The sequence below is a fragment of the Hermetia illucens genome, chromosome 1, assembly GCF_905115235.1.
Source record: "Hermetia illucens chromosome 1, iHerIll2.2.curated.20191125, whole genome shotgun sequence".
Lineage (NCBI taxonomy): Eukaryota > Metazoa > Arthropoda > Insecta > Diptera > Stratiomyidae > Hermetia > Hermetia illucens.
The window spans coordinates 55,369,525-55,390,656 of NC_051849.1; the positions used below are offsets into that span (position 1 = coordinate 55,369,525).

A 21,132-nucleotide genomic window follows, 5' to 3' on the forward strand; every position below is an offset into this window, starting at 1 on the left:
TAAGCCTGGATGCAATCTCGAGGCTTTTAAATCCTCATCCAGCGTATAAAGCTCCCGTTTTTTCGGATGGCCTTTTGGTCGTTTGCAATCGACTTCAATGTTCAGACCAATCTTGGCAAGTGAATTTTCGTTGGCGCAATTTACGTGGCCATACCATCGAAGGCGCCTCTTTCGCAGCTTTTCCACGATCGGTGCATAATTTTGATTGTGATCAAAACGTGTCACACCACTAGTCCAATGCACCGAATTTGGCCGTAATGGTTCCTACGATCGGATCTTGTTATAGCAACGACAGATCCTCCTCGATTTGGCACAGGTAGTGAGCCTTCTCTATCCGAAGTGAGCGACTGTTAAGCATTACAAAGAGATTCCACCATTGATAGTCGCCAGCGGGAAATATACTGTGCCCCCGAGGGACTGCCAAGTGTAGAGCCTCGCTTGACTACACCGTCCGCCGTGCGAATACAGACTATACCCGTCGAAGGACTGCTAAAAGCGAAGCTCTGCATGGTCAGCCGGCCAGTTCTCTCATTCCTCTCTTTGTTTCTATGACCGGTAACCCAGGGTTAAACTGTAGTGCGGTGCCTTGACTGTTCAACGCGTTTCTGCACTGCACCATTAACCTGGACGATGCCGCCACTGAGTACAAAGCATCAATGGCTACTGGGGACTCTTGATATTCGGATCGTACCCCAGCCATCGACAAGCTTCGAGTATCGTTAGTATGTCTGCCTGAAATACAGTGGCGAGTTCTTGAAGATTGCGCAACTCTGCTAGACTGCACGTAACCGAGAAATACAAAGCAGAGTCTATAGTCCATATTGCGTCATGACCTTACAACGCTTGCCTGATTCTCCAACCTGTATCTTACCTAGTATCTTACTATGGCCTTAGGGCTTCGCAGCCCAACATACTGACAGCACTGTAAGCTAAATGGTATTTATTGTGGAGATCCATGGGGGAAGCAGCTGGAAAGTATTGAAGGACTTTGCTAAGCAAGACTGCAGAATCCCAGTAGCATTTGCACACACTGTTCTTTGAGCTCTATTAAGTTTGATTGTATCCAGCTTCTTACTCAGCGCCTGCCACCACACAATTGAACCATACGTTAGGATAGGACAATCAACGGCCTTGAACATCCACAGGCCCATTCTGGGCTGAGCACCCCTTTTCCTTACAAATGTCCTCTTGCAGGCATGGAAAGCTGTACAGCTCCTCTTAACCCTCAGTTCTTTGTTCAGTCTCTGGGTTCTCTATCAAAATATATTTACATGAGAAGCAAACAAAACTTTTCATACCTGAAGGGCCGAGCTTCCGGTTTCCGACTTGTTGATGGCTATGGTATTAACGTTGTTGAATGCCCTCTTTATGTTAAGAATGGCGACTGAGATATACTGCTTGTATTGAAGCGTTCGCTCTGCTGTGGTGATCACCTCGTGAAGATCCTTTTCTGTGAATTTACCTTTGAGGCAGGCGTGCTGAGACTTGGAGGAAGGTGTCCGTTCCATAATCGTCTTTAAGTGGATGTCCTGGACATGCTCTATGGTCTTCAACAGGAAAGATGTAAGGCTGCCTGGCAGAAAGTCCTTTGCGAACTTATATCCGAAAGAAATACAGCTCCGGCAAATCTTTGCAATCCACAGTATAGCCTTTTCTTGCTGTTTTTGGAGCATGACTGGCATTATGCCATATCCTGGAGATATCTATGCGGAGAATCTGTTTATAGCCCAACTGATTTTATCGTTGGTAATCACCGATTTGATAACCTCATAAGAGTGGCTATATACGCTTCGAGCAACGTTCTGACTAAACGTCCTCCCCGTTAACAGGGAAGTGTTCATGGGGTAGAAGCTCCAGGTTTTCTTCAAGAAAGAATGGGCTTCTATGGCTCTAAGGCTCCCTACTTTCAATGTTCTGACAATAATCGAGCCAGGATCGCTTTCTAATTGTCTTGTTGGTCGACTTCTAACTATTAAGACAGCCTTTGTATGACCTCCAATATTTGCGCTTGCAATAGATGTTGAAGATCTCCCTGGTCAGCTTCCTGAGATTGGACAGACTGTCATTTCACCACGGTGGGGATATCTTCTTGCTGTATTTTGCAGTGCACGAGACTTTGAGTTCGAATGTTTTTTTCCCAGAGCTCTAATCTTTGATTCCATTTTATCTGTCATGTCAACGTTACCGATTCGCGCACCGGAGAGTTCGTTCTTGAGCAAACTTTCTCTAATCGATCCTCCTGGGGCCTCTGGAAGGATTGGAAACCTTAACCTCAAGATTTAGAATGGAAAGTATCCAACTGCAATCTGAGAAAGATCTGATTTTAGTACGGACCCTTTTCCCTCAGCAAACAAGTCGATTTTGGTGGACAGCGTCCTATCTCCTCAGCAGCTTCTTCTTTTAAAGTAATGCACTGTTTTGCGTGCCAAGCTGTTCTTACGGTAATTCCTTTTGAAATTTTCTACCTCCTTCGCGGATTCTTAGCGGAGTTTGAGAGAAGAATTTTGGGATCCCTAAAGGAGGTTGGACGATTCCGTAGCCTTTGTAACATAAAGTGGTTTGGTTGTGAATAAAATCTGGTTCAATAGGTTGTGGCGGGAGGGTTACTTAATCCGTATGGGTGAGGACCGTTAAGCTCAGCCTATACGTGGCAGATCCTGCCCCCAAATGAAGCGATGACTTAGGCCACGACGCCGGAGAGTTTCGATGATCCTCGGTGGAAAATCAGGATGTCTGGAGTTCGATACTACGGCAGACCTAGATCGAATAAACGTTGCCTGACATATTGACCCAGATACCTATGTAATACGCTCTCTGCCGTTGGGGGACATCCTCAGATTCGTAAAAGAGTAGACACAAGGAGTCGAACAGGGCCTTACTCTACGAGTTTGGTTTTCTGAGTCTCTCATTACTTTTACCTATCTGAGCTCCTGAGCTGAGCATTAATGTAACAAGGGATCGCTTTTCAGTAAATGTTTGGCGAGATTCTGATCCATCCGCTTCCAATAAAACAACCAAAATTATTTTTCAATTAAATTTTCTTTATTAAAAAGGCACTTGAATTGAATAACTCTTTTTATTCTTTTAAACTTAAGGTTAGTCTATAGTTCGAGTTTCTCAGTTTCCAATATTCATAACGTATTACAAAATATCCGCGTATGTATCAAAAAGTTAACAATGTTAGCACCACTAGTTATAAGGCATATGTAGTAATAATGAATTTTTATTATAAAATTTCCTTTATAAAATTCGAGTATGCAATGATAATAAACGTAATAATATACGAGTAAAAAATGGTATGTAGAGAAAATGTGGATTGGGGACAACCTCCGGAAAGGTGTCCTGACAGCACGTGCACAAGACGGTGAGGTTCGATGCAATGCCTCTTCCTTAAATCTACCCTAACTGATTCAGTTGATGGATGGCTTATAGAACTTGTGCTCCTTGGTGTCTCGCGTGTGTTTGAAGGTTCCCTTGTGCAGCTGCGTTGCAGGGCATGGTCCTTGGTGCACGGTCACGTACTCTCTTCGGTGTACGGTTGTGGGTGCACTTGAGCTATCTCCGAACGAAATGCTGGATTGGTTGGACGTACGCCTGTTGACAATGCGCTCCGTGCGGCTGCCACTTGTGAAACTGCCATAGCTCTTTGACTCGGAGGTACCATACCATTCCCCGCCAACCGTCAAATTATCCTTTCGGACGACTCGCCGCGGTTGTTCGATTACATGTGTGTGAACAGACATAATATTGCGGGTGTCATGATCCTTGTTTTGGCGATGAATAGAGCTGTAGCTTCGCCGATCACTGGAGGTGTTTGTGTACATGCTTTGATCGTGGAGATTCGAGATGCTCTTCCTTTGAATCATGCCAGTCGAGCTGAGACTGTTTGAGGAGTGGAGATTGTCGTGGGAAGTGCTATAGTTGTCCTTGCGATGAAACACTTGGTTGGCAATGTCAGCTGAGGAAGAGAGGACATTTTTGCGGTGGAAGGTTTTATCTGTTTGAGACAGATTTGCTGCATCTTGACCCTGAGTCGTTTGCTGTGTCTGTTGAACTGTTCGGCTGGTAGTCGTATGTTCAACATCACCTCCGTGAATGATCCTGTTTGTAGTTGAAGATGACGAGGATCTGTGAATAGTTTGTCCAGATGTGCTTGTGGTGTGAGTTGTTGATCCTTGGATTATATTTCCAGCCGTTCCCCCGGTGGTAATGATTGTAGTCTGGGTACCTCCGGTTCTGAGGTTATTCACATCATTCGAACTGAGCGTTGTTTGGCCGGTTCTGGTTGAGGTTGACCTTGTAGTATCGGTTGAAGACCCTTGAATGATGTTGCCCACTGTGCTACCACCAGTGACCACTGTACGAGTATGCGTTTCTCCAGTTCTAAGATTGGTTACGTCATTCGTTACGGGTCCTCCTCTAGTAGTTACAGTGCGAGTTGTAGTTTCCCTGGTCCTGATATTGTCTACATCATCGGGTCCTGGACCATATATGATTGTCGTGTGCGTACGTGTTCCTCCAGTTCTGATATTATCGACATCATTATTTATTACTTGTCCAGTTCTAGACACAGTTGTTCTTGATTGACTTGTGGTATCACGTCCAATTCTAGATGTATCTGATGTAATAGTAGACGATTCCACGTTAGTTATTCGTGATCTCGAAGTCGTAGTATCGTCACGGATAACTCCCCTCTGTGTATCATCTGAAGTGACGATCGTTTTTCCAGTTCGAGTGATAGTAGTATCATCACGAGTAACCCCTCTTCTAGTATCATCCGATGTGATAATCGTTTTTCCAGTTCTAGTTATGGTAGTATCATCACGAATAACGCCTCTCTGGACATCATCTGATGTAATCGTGGTTTTTCCGGTCCTAGAGACTGTAGTTGTGCTTGGTCCTCCCGGGCCAGGTCTATCAGGCCTATCAGAGCTGCCAGGCCCGCCGGGTCTACCATCAGGGCCACCGGGTCTTCCGTCAGGCCCACTGGGTCTACCATCAGGACCACCGGGTCTACCATCAGGACCACCGGGTCTACCATCAGGACCACCGGGTCTACCATCAGGCCTACCAGGTCTATCAGGCCTGTCGGAGCTGTCAGGCCCACCGGGTCTACCAGGCCTATCAGAGCCATCAGGCCTACCAGGTCTATCAGGTCTGTCAGGTCTATCCGTAAGACTTCCGTTAACAACAACTGTTCTATCTGTAACATCCCTAACATCTTCAATTCGGCCAGTGCGCACATTTCGAATGGTCTTATCTGTATCTGTTGTCCTTTCAATAATATTTCGTACAGATTTGTGATCCTGCTTCACAACGTTCATCTCTTCTACCAGACTCTGTTTATTCACTACATTCCTCTGGGACGATGATTTGACCACTTTCTCAGTAACATTGACTGAAGTTGGTCTTCGAACGTATTCAGTTTCTGGCTCTTTAGGCTTATCAGTTCCAAGAATTGTTGTAACTTTCTTGGTAGTAACCACAATGGTTCCATCTTGCAATCTCTTAGTGTCTGTATCCTCTTTCGTAACCTTCTCTGTAGTCACCTTGTCGGATTTAACACGAGTAATGTTGGTGTTGTAGTTAATCTGGTTTGTGGTCTTCATGATGGTAGTGTCGCTGCCTAGAGTAATGGAAGAATCCATATGACGACGACGTGGTGTTGGTGCTTGCTGTGGTCCTTTGTCCTTGGGAAGTTTCTTGAACGTTTCAGAAGTTGTTGTGGTAGTCTCAATTTTCCCATCAGAAACCTTAAGGTTATCAACGTGCTTGTTGATCGTAACTCTCTCGCCTCTCTTTTCGGTGAATTCAGTTTTTTGCAATGTCTTGGTTTCAAAGTCTCCAGTGACGACCAAGTTATCCTTGGGTTTGGTTGGTTTCGGTCTTTCGGCAGGTTTAAATCCTTCCTTAGTGGGATATTGATGATCACCCTCAGGATGCAGATTGTCTGCATGTTTGATTGGTGTTCTTCTCTCCCCGGGAGTGTACTTTGTGTCTTTAGGAGCATTGAATGGTCCTTCTGGTTTCAAGTTGTCCTGAGGCTTGATAGGAGTGCGCTTTTCGCCAACAGGTGCTTTGGGTTTTTCTGGAGTGAACATTGGTCCTTCTGGTTTCAAATTGTCTGGATGCTTGACAACTTCATGTCTTTCACCGCGAACTATTGTGTAGTCATCCCTTCGGCGATGGTCCTCGAAGTTTCCTTCCAGTTTCAGGTTATCCTCACGTTTGATTATTTCTACCTTCTCAACGCGAATGACCTTCTTGCGTGTATCTTCATCAACACCATAGAATTTACCTTCAGGTTTAAGATTATCTTTAGGCTTAACCTGCTTTGGGCGTTCTACAACTTGGTGGACAGTCTTCTTGTCGGTTATGTACATATCACCCTCGACCTTAAGGTTATCTTTTTGGCGTATTTGTTTAGTTCTTTCAACAGTCTTCTGCACAACGGTCTTCTCGGGTTTGTAGAACTCACCTTCGGGTTTGAGATTATCCTCAGGTTTAACCTGTTTTGGGCGTTCGACTGGCTTGAATCCAGGCTTCTCTGGAGTGTAGAATTCTCCTTCAGGTTTAAGATTATCCTCAGGTTTGACCTGTTTGGGACGGTCAGCCGGTTTAAAGCCTGGTTTCTCAGGTTTATAGAATTCTCCTTCAGGTTTAAGATTGTCCTCATGGCGAACTTGTTTCGGACGCTCGGCAGGTTTGAAACCGGGCTTCTCAGGAGTGTAGAATTTGCCTTCTGGTTTCAAATTATCCTCAGGTTTAACCTGCTTGGGTCGTTCCCCAGGTGTAAAGCCTGGTTTATCGGGTTTATAGAAATCACCCTCTGGCTTAAGATTGTCTTCAGGCTTAACCTGTTTTGGACGTTCCGCTGGTTTGAAGCCAGGCTTGTCAGGCGTGTAGAATTTACCTTCTGGCTTCAGATTATCTTCAGGTTTAACCTGTTTTGGGCGTTCGGCTGGTTTGAAGCCTGGTTTGTCAGGCGTGTAGAAATCTCCTTCTGGTTTGAGATTATCTTCCGGTTTGACTTGTTTGGGACGTTCGGCTGGTCGGTATCCAGGCTTTTCGGGAGTGTAGAAATCTCCCTCGGGTTTCAGATTGTCCTCGTGTTTAACTTGTTTCGGCCGCTCGGCTGGTCTGAAGCCTGGCTTTTCTGGTTGATAGAACTCACCTTCTGGCTTAAGGTTGTCTTCAGGTTTAACTTGTTTAGGCCGTTCTGCTGGTCGGAATTTCGGCTTATCGGGCGTGTAGAAATCACCTTCTGGACGAAGATTATCTTCGGGTTTAACTTGTTTGGGACGTTCAGCAGGTCTGTACCCTGGTTTCTCCGGTTCGTAGAATGCACCTTCTGGTTTGAGATTATCTTCAGGTTTGACTTGTTTAGGTCTTTCTGCCGGACGGAATTTAGGTTTATCTGGAGTGTAGAAGTCGCCTTCTGGTCGAAGGTTATCTTCAGGCTTAACCTGTTTCGGGCGCTCGGCTGGTCTAAAGCCTGGTTTTTCCGGTTGATAGAACTCGCCTTCCGGTTTGAGATTATCTTCAGGTTTAACCTGCTTGGGTCGTTCGGCAGGACGGAATTGAATTTTCTCAGGTGTGTAAAAGTCACCCTCTGGGCGTAAGTTGTCCTCGGGTTTGACCTGTTTGGGGCGTTCAGCTGGCCTAAATCCAGGCTTATCAGGTTGGTAGAATTCACCCTCAGGTTTGAGATTATCTTCCGGTTTGATTTGTTTAGGCCGTTCAGCAGGTCGGAACTTAGGCTTTTCAGGTGTGTAAAAGTCTCCCTCTGGACGTAGATTATCTTCGGGCTTAACTTGTTTCGGACGTTCCGCGGGCCTGAAACCAGGTTTCTCTGGTTGGTAAAAGTCTCCTTCAGGTTTGAGATTGTCTTCTGGTTTAACCTGCTTTGGTCTTTCAGCCGGTCGGAATTTGGGCTTGTCTGGAGTATAAAATTCACCTTCTGGATGCAAGTTATCTTCAGGTTTGACTTGTTTTGGACGTTCTGCAGGACGGAAGCCAGGCTTTTCTGGAGTGTAAAAGTCGCCTTCAGGACGAAGGTTATCTTCGGGCCGAACCTGTTTTGGACGTTCCCCAGGTCTATATTTGGGTTTCTCCGGTTGATAGAAGTCACCTTCTGGTTTAAGGTTATCTTCTGGTTTGACCTGTTTGGGGCGCTCAGCGGGTCTAAACCCGGGCTTCTCTGGCTGATAGAACTCCCCTTCTGGCTTAAGATTATCTTCAGGTTTAACCTGCTTAGGACGTTCCGCTGGTCGGAATTTCGGCTTATCTGGAGTGTAGAAATCTCCTTCTGGTCGGAGATTATCCTCAGGTTTAATCTGTTTAGGTCTCTCCGCAGGTCGGAATTTGGGTTTATCGGGTGTGTAGAAATCACCTTCAGGACGTAAATTGTCTGCAGGTCTAACTTGCTGTGGTCGTTCAGCCGGTCTGAAGCCTGGTTTCTCTGGTTGATAAAATTCTCCTTCCGGCTTGAGATTATCTTCCGGTTTAATTTGCTTGGGTCTTTCGGCAGGGCGGAATCCAGGTTTCTCTGGTGTATAAAATTCTCCTTCAGGTTTAAGGTTATCTTCTGGTTTAACTTGTTTAGGACGCTCAGCAGGTCTGTATCCTGGTTTTTCTGGTTGATAGAAGTCCCCTTCTGGTTTTAAATTGTCCTCAGGCTTGATCTGTTTAGGCCGTTCTGCAGGACGGAATTGAGGTTTTTCTGGTGTATGGAAGTCTCCTTCTGGGCGCAAATTGTCCTCAGGTCTGACTTGTTTTGGACGTTCAGCTGGGCGGAAACCTGGTTTTTCCGGAGTATAGAACTCACCTTCGGGGCGAAGATTATCCTCCGGTTTGACTTGTTTTGGACGTTCAGCAGGTCTAAATTTAGGTTTTTCAGGCTCATAAAAGTCACCTTCGGGTTTAAGATTATCCTCAGGTCTGACTTGCTTGGGACGCTCAGCTGGACGGAATTTGGGTTTTTCAGGAGTGTAAAAATCACCTTCTGGACGAAGGTTATCCTCGGGTTTAACTTGCTGTGGACGTTCTGCTGGCCTATAGCCTGGCTTTTCTGGTTGATAGAATTCCCCTTCAGGTTTGAGGTTATCTTCCGGGCGTATTTGCTTTGGACGTTCAGCTGGTCTGTAGCCTGGTTTCTCAGGCTCGTAAAAGTCTCCCTCCGGCTTCAGATTATCTTCTGGTTTAACTTGCTTTGGTCTTTCAGCTGGACGGAATTTCGGCTTCTCAGGGGTATAGAATTCACCTTCAGGACGCAGATTATCGTCTGGTTTGATCTGTTTTGGACGCTCTGCTGGTCGGAAACCTGGTTTCTCCGGCGTGTAGAAGTCACCTTCTGGTTTGAGATTATCTTCAGGTTTGACTTGTTTTGGCCTTTCAGCTGGACGGAATTGTGGCTTATCAGGTGTGTAGAAATCTCCTTCTGGACGAAGATTATCTTCGGGTTTAACTTGCTTGGGACGTTCTGCTGGCCTGAAACCGGGTTTTTCTGGTTGGTAGAATTCACCCTCAGGTTTGAGATTATCTTCGGGTCTGATTTGTTTTGGTCGTTCAGCTGGGCGGAAGCCAGGTTTCTCCGGTGTATAGAAGTCACCTTCTGGCCGCAAATTATCTTCAGGTCTAACTTGTTTCGGTCTTTCAGCTGGACGGAATTGTATTTTTTCTGGGGTGTAGAAATCACCTTCAGGGCGTAAATTGTCTTCAGGTCTAACCTGTTGTGGCCGTTCAGCTGGGCGGTATCCTGGTTTTTCCGGTTGATAGAATTCGCCTTCTGGTTTCAAGTTATCTTCTGGTTTGACTTGCTTCGGCCTTTCAGCAGGACGGAATTGAGGTTTTTCAGGACTATAAAATTCACCCTCTGGACGCAAGTTATCTTCAGGTTTAACTTGTTTTGGACGTTCTGCAGGGCGGAAGCCAGGCTTCTCGGGGGTGTAGAAGTCGCCTTCAGGGCGAAGGTTATCTTCGGGCCTAATCTGCTTTGGACGCTCCGCGGATCTATATTCGGGTTTCTCCGGTTGATAAAAGTCACCTTCTGGTTTAAGGTTATCTTCTGGTTTGACCTGCTTTGGACGTTCGGCTGGCAGGAACCCTGGTTTTTCTGGTTTGTAGAATTCACCTTCTGGCTTAAGATTATCTTCTGGTTTCACTTGTTTTGGCCTTTCAGCTGGTCTAAACTGAGGTTTATCAGGTGTGTAGAAGTCACCTTCTGGTCGCAAATTATCTTCAGGCCTGACTTGCTGAGGTCGCTCTGCAGGTCTAAATCCAGGTTTCTCGGGTGTATAGAAATCACCTTCTGGACGCAAGTTATCTTCTGGCTTAACTTGTTTTGGTCGTTCAGCAGGTTTGAATTCTGGTTTTTCCGGAGTGTAAAATTTACCCTCTGGACGCAAATTATCATCTGGTCTTACTGGTTGTGGTCTCTCAGCAGGTCTGAAGCCTGGTTTTTCTGGTTGGTAGAATTCACCTTCAGGTTTAAGATTGTCTTCTGGGCGAACTTGCTTTGGACGCTCTGCTGGTTTAAAGCCAGGTTTTTCTGGGGTGTAGAAGTCACCTTCGGGGCGCAAGTTATCTTCCGGTCTCACTTGTTTTGGTCGCTCCGCTGGGCGGAACTCTGGTTTCTCAGGTGTATAGAAATCTCCTTCAGGTTTGAGGTTGTCTTCTGGACGAACTTGTTTTGGTCTTTCAGCTGGTTTGAAACCAGGTTTTTCTGGACTATAGAACTCTCCTTCTGGTTTGAGATTATCTTCTGGTTTGACTTGCTTGGGGCGTTCGGCGGGTTTGAAACCAGGCTTTTCGGGCTTATAAAATTCTCCTTCAGGTTTAAGATTGTCTTCGGGTCGTACCTGTTTCGGGCGTTCTGCCGGCTTGAAACCTGGCTTATCAGGAGTGTAGAATTCACCCTCAGGTTTGAGATTATCTTCAGGCTTAACTTGTTTTGGGCGTTCTGCTGGTTTGAACCCTGGTTTTTCAGGTGTGTAGAATTCACCTTCGGGTTTCAAGTTATCAGAAGGTCTGAAAGGTGTCAAACGCTCTCTGTTAATATCCTCAACTGTTTTGAAAGTGTCATGAGTTTCCGTTGTTGTCACCTCCTCAATGGTTTCATAGTATTTATTGACATCATCCTTGGTCCAAGTGCGCTTTCGGGGTCGGGTATAAGTAACCTCAGTGTCTTGGAAGTCTTTCTTTGTTGTCGTTTCAAATGTCCTATCTCCCTCGCAGATTAGATTGTCAGTATGTTTAGTAACGACGGTCCGGTCCACTCGAGTTGTGTAGTCCACAAAATCGGTTTTACTCGTTGTATCTGTAGTGAAATCACCTTCGACTTTGGTCCACGTATTACGTCGTATTGGTGTAGGTTTTTCGGTTACATCTCCAGTAAAGTCACGTTTATTGGTAGTGATATCTGAGGGTAAAATACATGGTATTCAGTTATTTAGACAATATGCATGAAATGAAGGAAACAAAATAACCAAAACAACCAAAACAAAAAATTATCTTAAAAGGAAAATTACCTGTAAATTCACCTGTCACCTCAGGTTTAAGATTGTCAACTGGCCTGAATGGAGCCACACGATCGCCTGGTTTATATTGTGGTTTCTCAGGAGTGTAAAATTCGCCTTCTGGCTTGAGATTATCTTTGGGCTTAACAATTTCCGCTTTGAGCTCGGCATAATTGATAATCTTCTCATTGAAGGTATTATTGTAAACCGTGGTTGTATCAACGATTGTTGTAGTTTCATCCTTCAGGTGATCAGTGGGTTCTTCGTGAGGACAACGATGGCGTCTGAAAAGAAGATTGAGTAACGAACATTTATGGGCGGTACTTTTTAAAACGAGCAGTTTTATTTTCGTAGTTCATTTGGTAGTCACTTACCCGCATGTGCATATTTCACAAATGCATTGTTCTTTATGCGGTTCTTCTGGCTTTTTCGGTTTTGGCTTTTTGCCAACGTCATCATCCTGAGGTTTGCCTGGACCCGGACCTTCTTTCAATGGTTTTGGTCCTTTTACGTCATCAACCCGTTTGACGATGCGGTCGGTCTCATCAACAGTTTCAATTGATGTGCGTACATCTTTCTGCAATATGGAAAAAAATTCAAATTAGTTTCACAATTTTACGCAGCTGAAGGAAGTAGCTAAAAGGATACGCGATGGATTTCCAGGAGATAAGCTATTTTTTATTCCTGGTAAGGTGGGCTATGGTGGAGTTTGGTGGAATAAAAAGGGGTACCTTGTTTCGGAGAAATGCAGGGATACCGAAGGATTTCGACCATCCCTAAATGTTTCATAGCTGAACGGCATTCGATGGGAGCCTCTAGGGGTAAGTGAGGAAATTTTGATTTTACTAAATGGAAAATCTAGGAATTGTTTTAAAAACGAAAGCGAACTTGGTAAAACCGTTTGTTCCGAGTAGATCGATTCAAAGTAGTCTGGTATCCCAAATCCCCACCGCTAGTGGTTAAGTAAACGCCGTTTAACTCGATACCACCTGCATAAATATTATTAAGAGTACATTGGTGAAGCAAACTAAGAATATCTAATAAAAATGTGAAAATGTGAAAGACTATCCATTCTCGGAACTATGGAGTATTATTACTCAGTTTCGATGGAGACCCACAGAAACTGGATTGCCAGCGAACGAACAGCGGCAGAATCAGATCACCAGCTAAGAAGCAGCAAGAGAGGTGAGACTGCTAGCAAGGAATTCCACAGAACCGGAAAATTGCAATTTGGATGAGTTTTTGGGGAAGATTCCTAGTTTTATATGTCCCCCGAATTACTGTCCTTGCAACACCCTAAGGAATAAGGGTATCCGCAATTGTTCGGCACAGATTTTCGACCTGTACAAACTTTGCTTGTTAAAAAACCTCTTATCTTCAGTAAAAAATAATAGGGTTACTTGTACTTCCACATTCGTCTTATCCTCAGATGATCATGGTTAAATATTCGCTCTTGTCAAAGAGAAAGGGTTGGATAGGGGTACAACCATTATATTTGCCATTCCCAAGTAATCACTTATCATTAGAAGGGACCATAGGAAAATCGGTATATACAGGGCGCGAAGACTTTTCATCCCCATCACTAAGGACCTCAAACAGCTGAGCAAAGTGTGACTCTTGAGCAATACCCAGTCTTAACTTGATCATCTCATTATTAGTAGAGTTTTCAATTCCAATCACCTTCAAAACAGGCTTTGTTACTACTTAGAATAGGGCCACTTTATATAACAATAAGCTGAGGATGCTTACTAAAGAAGGTAGCCGGCAGCAGTGTTATCTAAGTTTACATAACGATAAAGGAACGGCAAGTCATTTGTTTGAAGTGCACTTTCCAGGCGGCACCCAGGTGCTTAGCGAAAGGTTGGACTCTGGAATGCAAAGTAGTATAACTAAACAGTGAGTGAAATGGGCATTTAACTCGCTCCATAGATACAATTCTGCGGGTTCGAATAACGTTATTCCTAATTTAGTAGATGTCCTGCCTTTACATATTCGGAATATATACCATACATGCCCAGCACACGCTTATATTCCAATTAACTGTGTGATGTGAAGGTGATATTTATTCCCAAACTAGGGAAACCCACATCTACGGTCGCAAAAAGTTCCGACCGATCAGTCTAATCTCTTTCTATCAAAAGACCTGGAAAGACTAGTAGATCGGTTCATAGGAATGTATCTAAGTGGCCATTTCACTATAGTCAACACGCCTACCAAAAAGGCAAATCCACGGAGACAGCACTCCACATGAGTTCATGGTAAAAATTGGTGCTGTAGGACGACGATAGGTAAGATTTGGTCGATAAATGACAACGAGTCTTTTGGAATTACAGATTTAATAATCTTCACCGACAGGTTAATCATTGAAGACGGATGGGGTTCTGAGGTGTTGTTGGGAACTCCGACATCCATATTTCAGGCAGAGATATATGCCCTTTCGGTGGCAACAAAAGAATGTGTGCGAAAAAATGGCGGGGTCGTACCACTCGAATCTGTTCCGAAATTCGAGCAGCATTATCAGCACTAAACAGCATCAAACCGGTGGCTGTGGAGTTGTCACCAAGATAGTGGCTCCAATGCGAGAAAAACATTCCATTTTTCAATATAGATACGGATATGGTCGCCAATAACCAATGCGAGCGCCATCCACGCCCACGTGGCATAGTTAACGATTTGCTGAAATGTATTTCAGCCCCCTTCAGGACTTTCCGAGAAGCTCAAACTCTTCCTTCACTATTCTGCGTCATGTGTTTCTACGGCGGCCATCCGGGGTAGTGGAATACTGGCCATGTCGGGCAGTGTAATTGTCAATCTTCCTAATTGTGTGACCTATTTATTGCTACTTTACCTTTGTTATCAATCCGTCATATCCGGTATTTTGCCTGTGCATCGACGAAGTTTTTCGTTTGAAATTGATAAAAGCAGAGTACCTCGACGGCAAAAAAAACGTATGCACGGAACTCCCTCAAATTGATGTTGGTGTTGACAGCTACATTTGCTGATTTGCTGATGAAAGATGATCTAGCGCCGTTGTTGAGAGGCATGAAAGAAAGCAATTTCTGCATTGGATTGTAACGGGTGACGAAAATCAATCCGAAGCGCAAAAAATGATGGGTTTCATGAGACCAGCCATCAATACCCCAGCCAAAGGGTACCCACGGTAAGAAGACATTGCTATGCATCTGGTGGGCCTAGAAAGGAGTAATCCACCACGAGGCCTTGGTCAAAAAAATACTCGGCTTAAAGCTGTTCCCACACTCGCCGTATTTACCAGACATTGCCCCATAAGACTACCATTTGTTTCGGTTGATGGCCCACGGATTAACTAACCAGCGTTTCAAGTGTGCAGGGAGTGCCGAAAAATGGGTATCTCATTGGATCGTCAGCCAAGGTGAGGACTTCTTCCGATAGGAAATCCGTATGCTTCAAGAAAGATAGGCCGCCGGACTACATAGTAACATCAATAATACATGCGGAGCGACCCGTCTTGTCAACTAACAGTACGTCAAGCTTGTTGTGCGGTATATGGCGATCAGTTAGTACTTGCAGGTCCCAATAATGCTGTACATGCCGGTACCATAACAGTGTAGCCAAAAATGAGATGTGTGTCTCTAACGTCGAACCCCCCTGTCTCAGCAAAGAGCTTCCCAGCACAGAGCCATCTGTTCGGCAAATGCAAATCGACAAATGGCTGCCAAAGACAATACACGTGTATAATAAGCGCGCAGCGAGTCGACTTGACAATGATGTTGTGCCACCACGTCAACCACGCCCCTACCTCCGATGTCACGAGGCAGGTTCATCCGTTCCACGGTAGAGTTTGGATGATGCATTCGGAATTTGGACATAGTTGTCCGTATCCGCCCCTGGATGTTTTCCAGATCGGTCGTCGTCCACGGCAATATTCCGAATGCATAAGCCAGTGAAGGAATAGCGAATACATTCAACGCGCTTATTTTATTCTTCCCTGAGAGATGCGATTTCAGCACCAGCTTCACTCGTCGCAGAAATTCGGACAGCAGAGCATCCTTCAGATCACCAGCTTGAGCATAGGTTCCTTGCAGAATTCCTACGTACTTATAGAAGTCTGTCTCGGTGGATGTGGAGGTCACCAATGCTATGTCCGGCATGCGGATAGCTTGGATTCGACATTTGTCTAATCCAAACTCCATCTAAATAAGATGGTCGTCAGTCTTGTCTTGTCATCTAAGTACATCGAGTGTGCACTTAGCACGTAGGCTACATTTTATTGCAAAACCATGCCCTCTAGCGTCATTCAGTAGCCATGAAAGGGAGTTCAATGCCTCTCCGTATATGGATAGGTTCTGAGGTATTAGCACCCTCAGACGAAGGCACGGATAAGGAGGTGTGCCACCCTTTCACGACTGTCGCCAAAAACTATTAGTTTCGGATCAATGCAATACAGATGTAGGACTTCGATTAGCCAGGTATGCGGGACGCTGTAGAAAACCTTGGCATAATCGAAACAGCAACTAAAGATATTTCTTTTTCGGTTGTCAAGTGGAAGGTACTAACCGAAACCTTTCATTTGGTACCCCACATGACTATATAAATGTACACCCTCCTATGCCATGTATTATTAAATTCGACGTAGAATGATGTAACTTACTATATATGTGAGCGTTCAGAGTTGCCACCTTTCTATCAAATTTGGTGTCAATACATGACCGTTTCCGAGAAAAACTATCTAGCTATGGTTTTCTCCCGAAACAACTTGAAGACGTTGAAGTGTACGCTAACGAAACCATTAGCGTCATAAAAACGTGGCTGGAGATGGTTCAGCTTGAATAAAAGACAGAGGCGGTCTAGATTGCCAACTGTAGGAAGAGGAATTCGTGTTGGTGGCCACATCATCACTTCGAAACCGGTTATCAAATACCTGGGGGTGATGATTGACGCTAAAATCAATTTCAAGGGACACCTGGACTATGCCTGTGAGAAAGCGACAGATACCAACGTATCATTAGCACGAATGATACCTAACATTGGAGGTTCAGGATACAGTCGCAGATGACTTGTGGCCGGAGTCGTTCGCTTCACACTATTATCCGCGGCATCAGTTTGGGGGAAGCACTAGCATGTGAAAGTAATGGGAGGAGTGTAAGCATGGCTAACCTCTTAGTGGCGTTAAGGGTGTGCAGCATCTTCAGAATAACAACGGGCGAGGTAGCGTATGTTATAGCGGGAATGATCCCTATGAACATTCTGGCACCTTGCCTGTACGAGAAAGGGAGAATGAATCCACCTGAAAAGAATACTGGAAAAGTCGCAGTAATGATGGGATGACTCGCAGAGGGGTCGCTGGACCCATACTTTGATTCCCCGTATTGAGGAGTGGATCCAGTGACGACACGGCGAGATTAGCTGCCATTGGACGCAATTCCAGTCAGGACATGGTGGTTACGAGAAATATTTGCACCAATTCAGGTTGGATGATTCTCCTTTTTGTCCTGAATGTGGTTGCACACCTGCGGACCCCCAGCATGTTATGTTCCACTATCCACGATTTTACTCAGGGAGGAGGAGCCTGGAAAACTCTCTGAAAATCAACATAAGCCCGCAGAGCATCGTCGAGGAAATGCTGAAGTCGGAGGGAAACTGGTGTACGGTGAACTCCGCAAGGAGGACGCGAAGAACGGAGGTCGCTTAAATGGTAGTCTTCCTCGCGAAATAATGTCTTGCGGCGATTCCGCGGGGAAGGCAGAAAGAGAAATTGGGGGTGGTTTTAGTGAGTAAGAATCCCACACTCTTCTACAACCTGGCGTGGCAGTGTCTTTCTAAGATTTCCAGCTCCATCCATAGAAAAAATACATTGAATCGGTTCTAATTAGGTTAAAAACTACTTGATCAATTTTGTTTGAAGGTAAGATATGAGTCAACTTTAAACTGCAGTTAAAAACCGGAAGCCTAATTTCTAGAGTCAATAAACCAATTTCCTTTCAATTCCAATACAAATTACTCAATGCTCGGTGTCAACATTACGGAGTATGCAATCATAAAAACATTTCCGATAAAGTTCAAATATATTTTGCAATTGACACAAATAAAAACTTACCAAATCGGTGATATCAGTGCGGTCGTGAATGGTTTTACGTGTAATATTGATATCATCAGTAGTTACACGATCGTCGGTGATTCTCTCCTTCTTGGTTACATACTCTTCATCAACTTTAGTGATATTAGTGGTGTCTTTGTCGATTATCACATTCGTGATATCTTCAGAAGTTATTGATGTTAGATTTTTACGTTTTGTTATATCAGATATGTCGGTCTGATTCTCGGTGATGTCATGGATATTTGTAATTTTCTCAATATCAGTAACATCGTCAATGTAGATTGTTTGCTTGGGGAGCTCAACGATTTTCTCGAGAACATCTGTGTGTGTGCGTTCATCAACCACTTTCCAGGTATTGGTGGCAGCATCGAAAATCTACAAAGAGATAAAATAAACACGAATTAATTTCGCTATTAATTTTTCACAAGAAAAGATAAGGCTAAGTCAGTGCTTTCCTATACAATCATACGTACTATAATTTGTTTACAGATTTACAGATACTTTCATAAACCCACTTAATTTGAATTTATTGCATCTCCAAAAATATCATCAGTTAAAGGCACAAAACGGAACTAGAAAAACTAATGATAATAATCCATTCAGTCGTTAAGTATGCAAATGTCATCTTTTGGAAAGATTATTCGCAAGATACACTAATTAGTTTTAATTTTATAGCATTCAGTTTATATAATCTTATAAATTAATATCAGGCCTAAAGCAGAATTTTTTAAATGCATTTGACCTTTTCACTGCAGTAACCTTGTCAATTAAATGGCTGTTGATGAGGTGATTAAATCATTAAAAAATTCTACGAATTTTGGAAGCCTTAACATTTGAATGAAGCCGTTATCATACTAAATGGGTAGATTGTTGAACATATGAAGAAGTAGGTTATATTTGGCAAAAACACTCCAAGCCACACTGCAGGCAGTGATCATAGTATGACGCTGAGACCTGGCCTCCTTAGTTGTAAGCCAATTTGTGGGTTTCCTCAAAAATCTAGCGAAACCTGCATTTCTTTCTCCTCCCATGCCTTAAACAGGCCCGCCTTTTATAGTAGAATCGGTGAACATTTCTCAGTTACAATGAATTTCCTGCCAATCAAACGCAAAGAACAAATCCTATGTCATCTGTCGACTTAGATAAATAAAGCTTATAGATAAATATTAGGGAAAAGAAAGTTAAAAAGGAAACAACAGACTACTAATAAGGGTTGAGAGTTTCGTTGTTTTCCCATAAGCTTTAAAGTTAATCCGAACGTACCAACAGAAGGCCACCATTAAGCCATTTACATCGCTATTTTTTCATTTGTGTTTGGTCCACATTTATCTAAGGCTTTCCACCAAAACTTTCATTCTATTGCTCCATATTATCATCTACATTACCGCAAAATTTGACGGTTTTAGGATAAACTTAAAAGGAAGCTGCTTAGTACTAGGAAAAGATATTTCGATAACCTGAAAGTCAAATCAATCGTTGAAAATCAAATATAGTGGGCTTCTACAAGATTAAAATGAATTTACTTTTGAACTGAAAGCTCAAGTTAAATAAGGTATCTTCCTTTTTAGGTGACGGTATCCTTAGTATTTGAAAAGCTACATTATAGTGGGCCGAGTTTGATTAAACGAACCGTCGAAGCCTGTCCCAGATATCATATTAAAATCATAGTTGGGGATTTTAATAGCCAAGTAGGGACGGAGCCGGTATTCAGGCGATACGTTGGCTCCCATAGCTTACATCAAAATACAAATGATAACGGACTGCGGATTATTCAATTCACATGAAATGGTTATTGGGAGTACCTGATTTGCACGGAAAGCGGTCCACAAACATACGTGGGCCTTTCTAGACGGGACCACTTTCAACCAAATTGCCCACGTGTTGATCAAACGCCCCACCTCTCAGCCTTGATGAAGGTCAGAACCTATAGGGGGGCCAATGTAGACTCGGATCACTATGTCGTTGGCATGGTGCTCCGGGCTGGTATAACAACACCACCCAGAATCCCCTCTTACAATCAGGCGACAGTTAACACTGAAGCCATTCACAACACAGCCCTTTCAGTACCTATAAGAGAGAAATGGATGCCGCAAAAACCGTAGTCAATAGAGATCTTAGAGATGAAGCATCAACAAATGATCTTCACAATCACCTGAAGAACGTTATCATAAATATGGCCACAAACATACTTGGCCCTAGTCGCAAAAAGAGTCGGAACGGCTAGTTTGACGTTGAATATAAGTTAGCAACGGAACGGAAGAATGCTGCATATCGAGTAATGTTGCATTCTCAAAGGACGCAGGCACGCGCGGAGACTTTCACGAACTCCGGCGAGCGGAGAAGCGATTTCACAGACGAAAAATGGAAGCCTGGGAGAACCAACAGGTCTGTCAACTCGAAAAGTACAGGGAGCAACCGCACCAGGCGCGCAAGTTTTACCAACAAGTCAGCAGGATCCCACCGCGATGCTCATCCTGCCGAGACAAAGAGAGAAATCTGATTTCCGACAGAATGGGCACATTGGAGCGATGGGTTGAGTACTTTGATGAACTACTGAACAACCAGAACATCGGCGAGTTGGAAGTCCCGCCAACTGAAGACGACGGACAAATACTGCAACCACCAAGTATAGAAGAAACCTTCCGTGCAATTCATCAGCTTAAAAATCATAAGTCGCCAGCAGCCGATTGAATTACAGCCGAATTGGTTAAATAAGTGGTTCATTAACTTGTGCCCAAACTGTGGGACAGCGAATCAATGCCTGACGACTGGCAAAGAGGCAGTATCTGTTTCATACATAAAAAGGGAGATATCACACAGTGCAGCAATTATAGAGGTATCACGTTGCTGAGTACCGTCTATAAGATATTCTCCGCTATCTTGCTAGGTCGGATAGCCCCATACGCCCAGAACATCATTGGCCCATACCAAAGAGACTTCACTCCAGGCAAATCAGCAACAGATTAGATTTTCTCTGTGCGGCGAGCGATGGAAAACTGTTGGAATATGGACAACAGTGGCACCATCCCTTCATTGACTTTAAAGCCGCCTATGATAGCATAGCCAGGGTAAAACTGTACACGGCCATGAGAGAATTCGGTATCCCGACGAAATTGAGGAGACTGACTAGGCTGACCCTGACCAATGTGCGAGACCAAATAAAAGCAGCAGGATCACTCTCAAGACTATTCGACATCATGCGTCCTCTTCAACCTGGCCTTCGAGAGGTACGATCTTCTTTAAGTCCACCTAACTACTGAACTACGCTGACGAAATCGACGTCATAGGAAGAACGACCCGAGACGTACAAACTGCCACCATCCAAAAACCAACCAGCCAACAACATCAAACCGCACTGGTCGAACGAGAAGAATAAAGATAGGAGACTACAACTTTGAAACCGTTGATAATTTCTCCTATCTAGGGTCGAAAATCACAGCCGATAACACCGACAATGACGAAATCCGCGTACGGTTGTTGTCAGCCAACAGAGCCTATTTCAGCTTACAGAAGCTGTTCCACTCCAAACGTCTCCTCATA

At 44.2% G+C, this 21,132-nt stretch overlaps 1 protein-coding gene across 1 annotated transcript in view; it reads right to left on the reverse strand.

The window, feature by feature from the left end:
- Window positions 1–3,020: 3,020 nt before the first annotated feature.
- LOC119648961 overlaps window positions 3,021–21,132 on the reverse strand; it is a 51,442-nt gene continuing 33,330 nt past the window's right edge. Inside the window, exons 2-5 of the mRNA XM_038050884.1 lie at window positions 17,593–17,967; window positions 11,891–12,093; window positions 11,529–11,800; window positions 3,021–11,419 (exon numbers count right to left, since the gene is read on the reverse strand). Coding sequence (XP_037906812.1) covers window positions 3,411–11,419; window positions 11,529–11,800; window positions 11,891–12,093; window positions 17,593–17,967 — 8,859 coding nt within the window. The 3' untranslated portion in view covers window positions 3,021–3,410. The remainder of the gene's footprint in view (window positions 11,420–11,528; window positions 11,801–11,890; window positions 12,094–17,592; window positions 17,968–21,132) is intronic.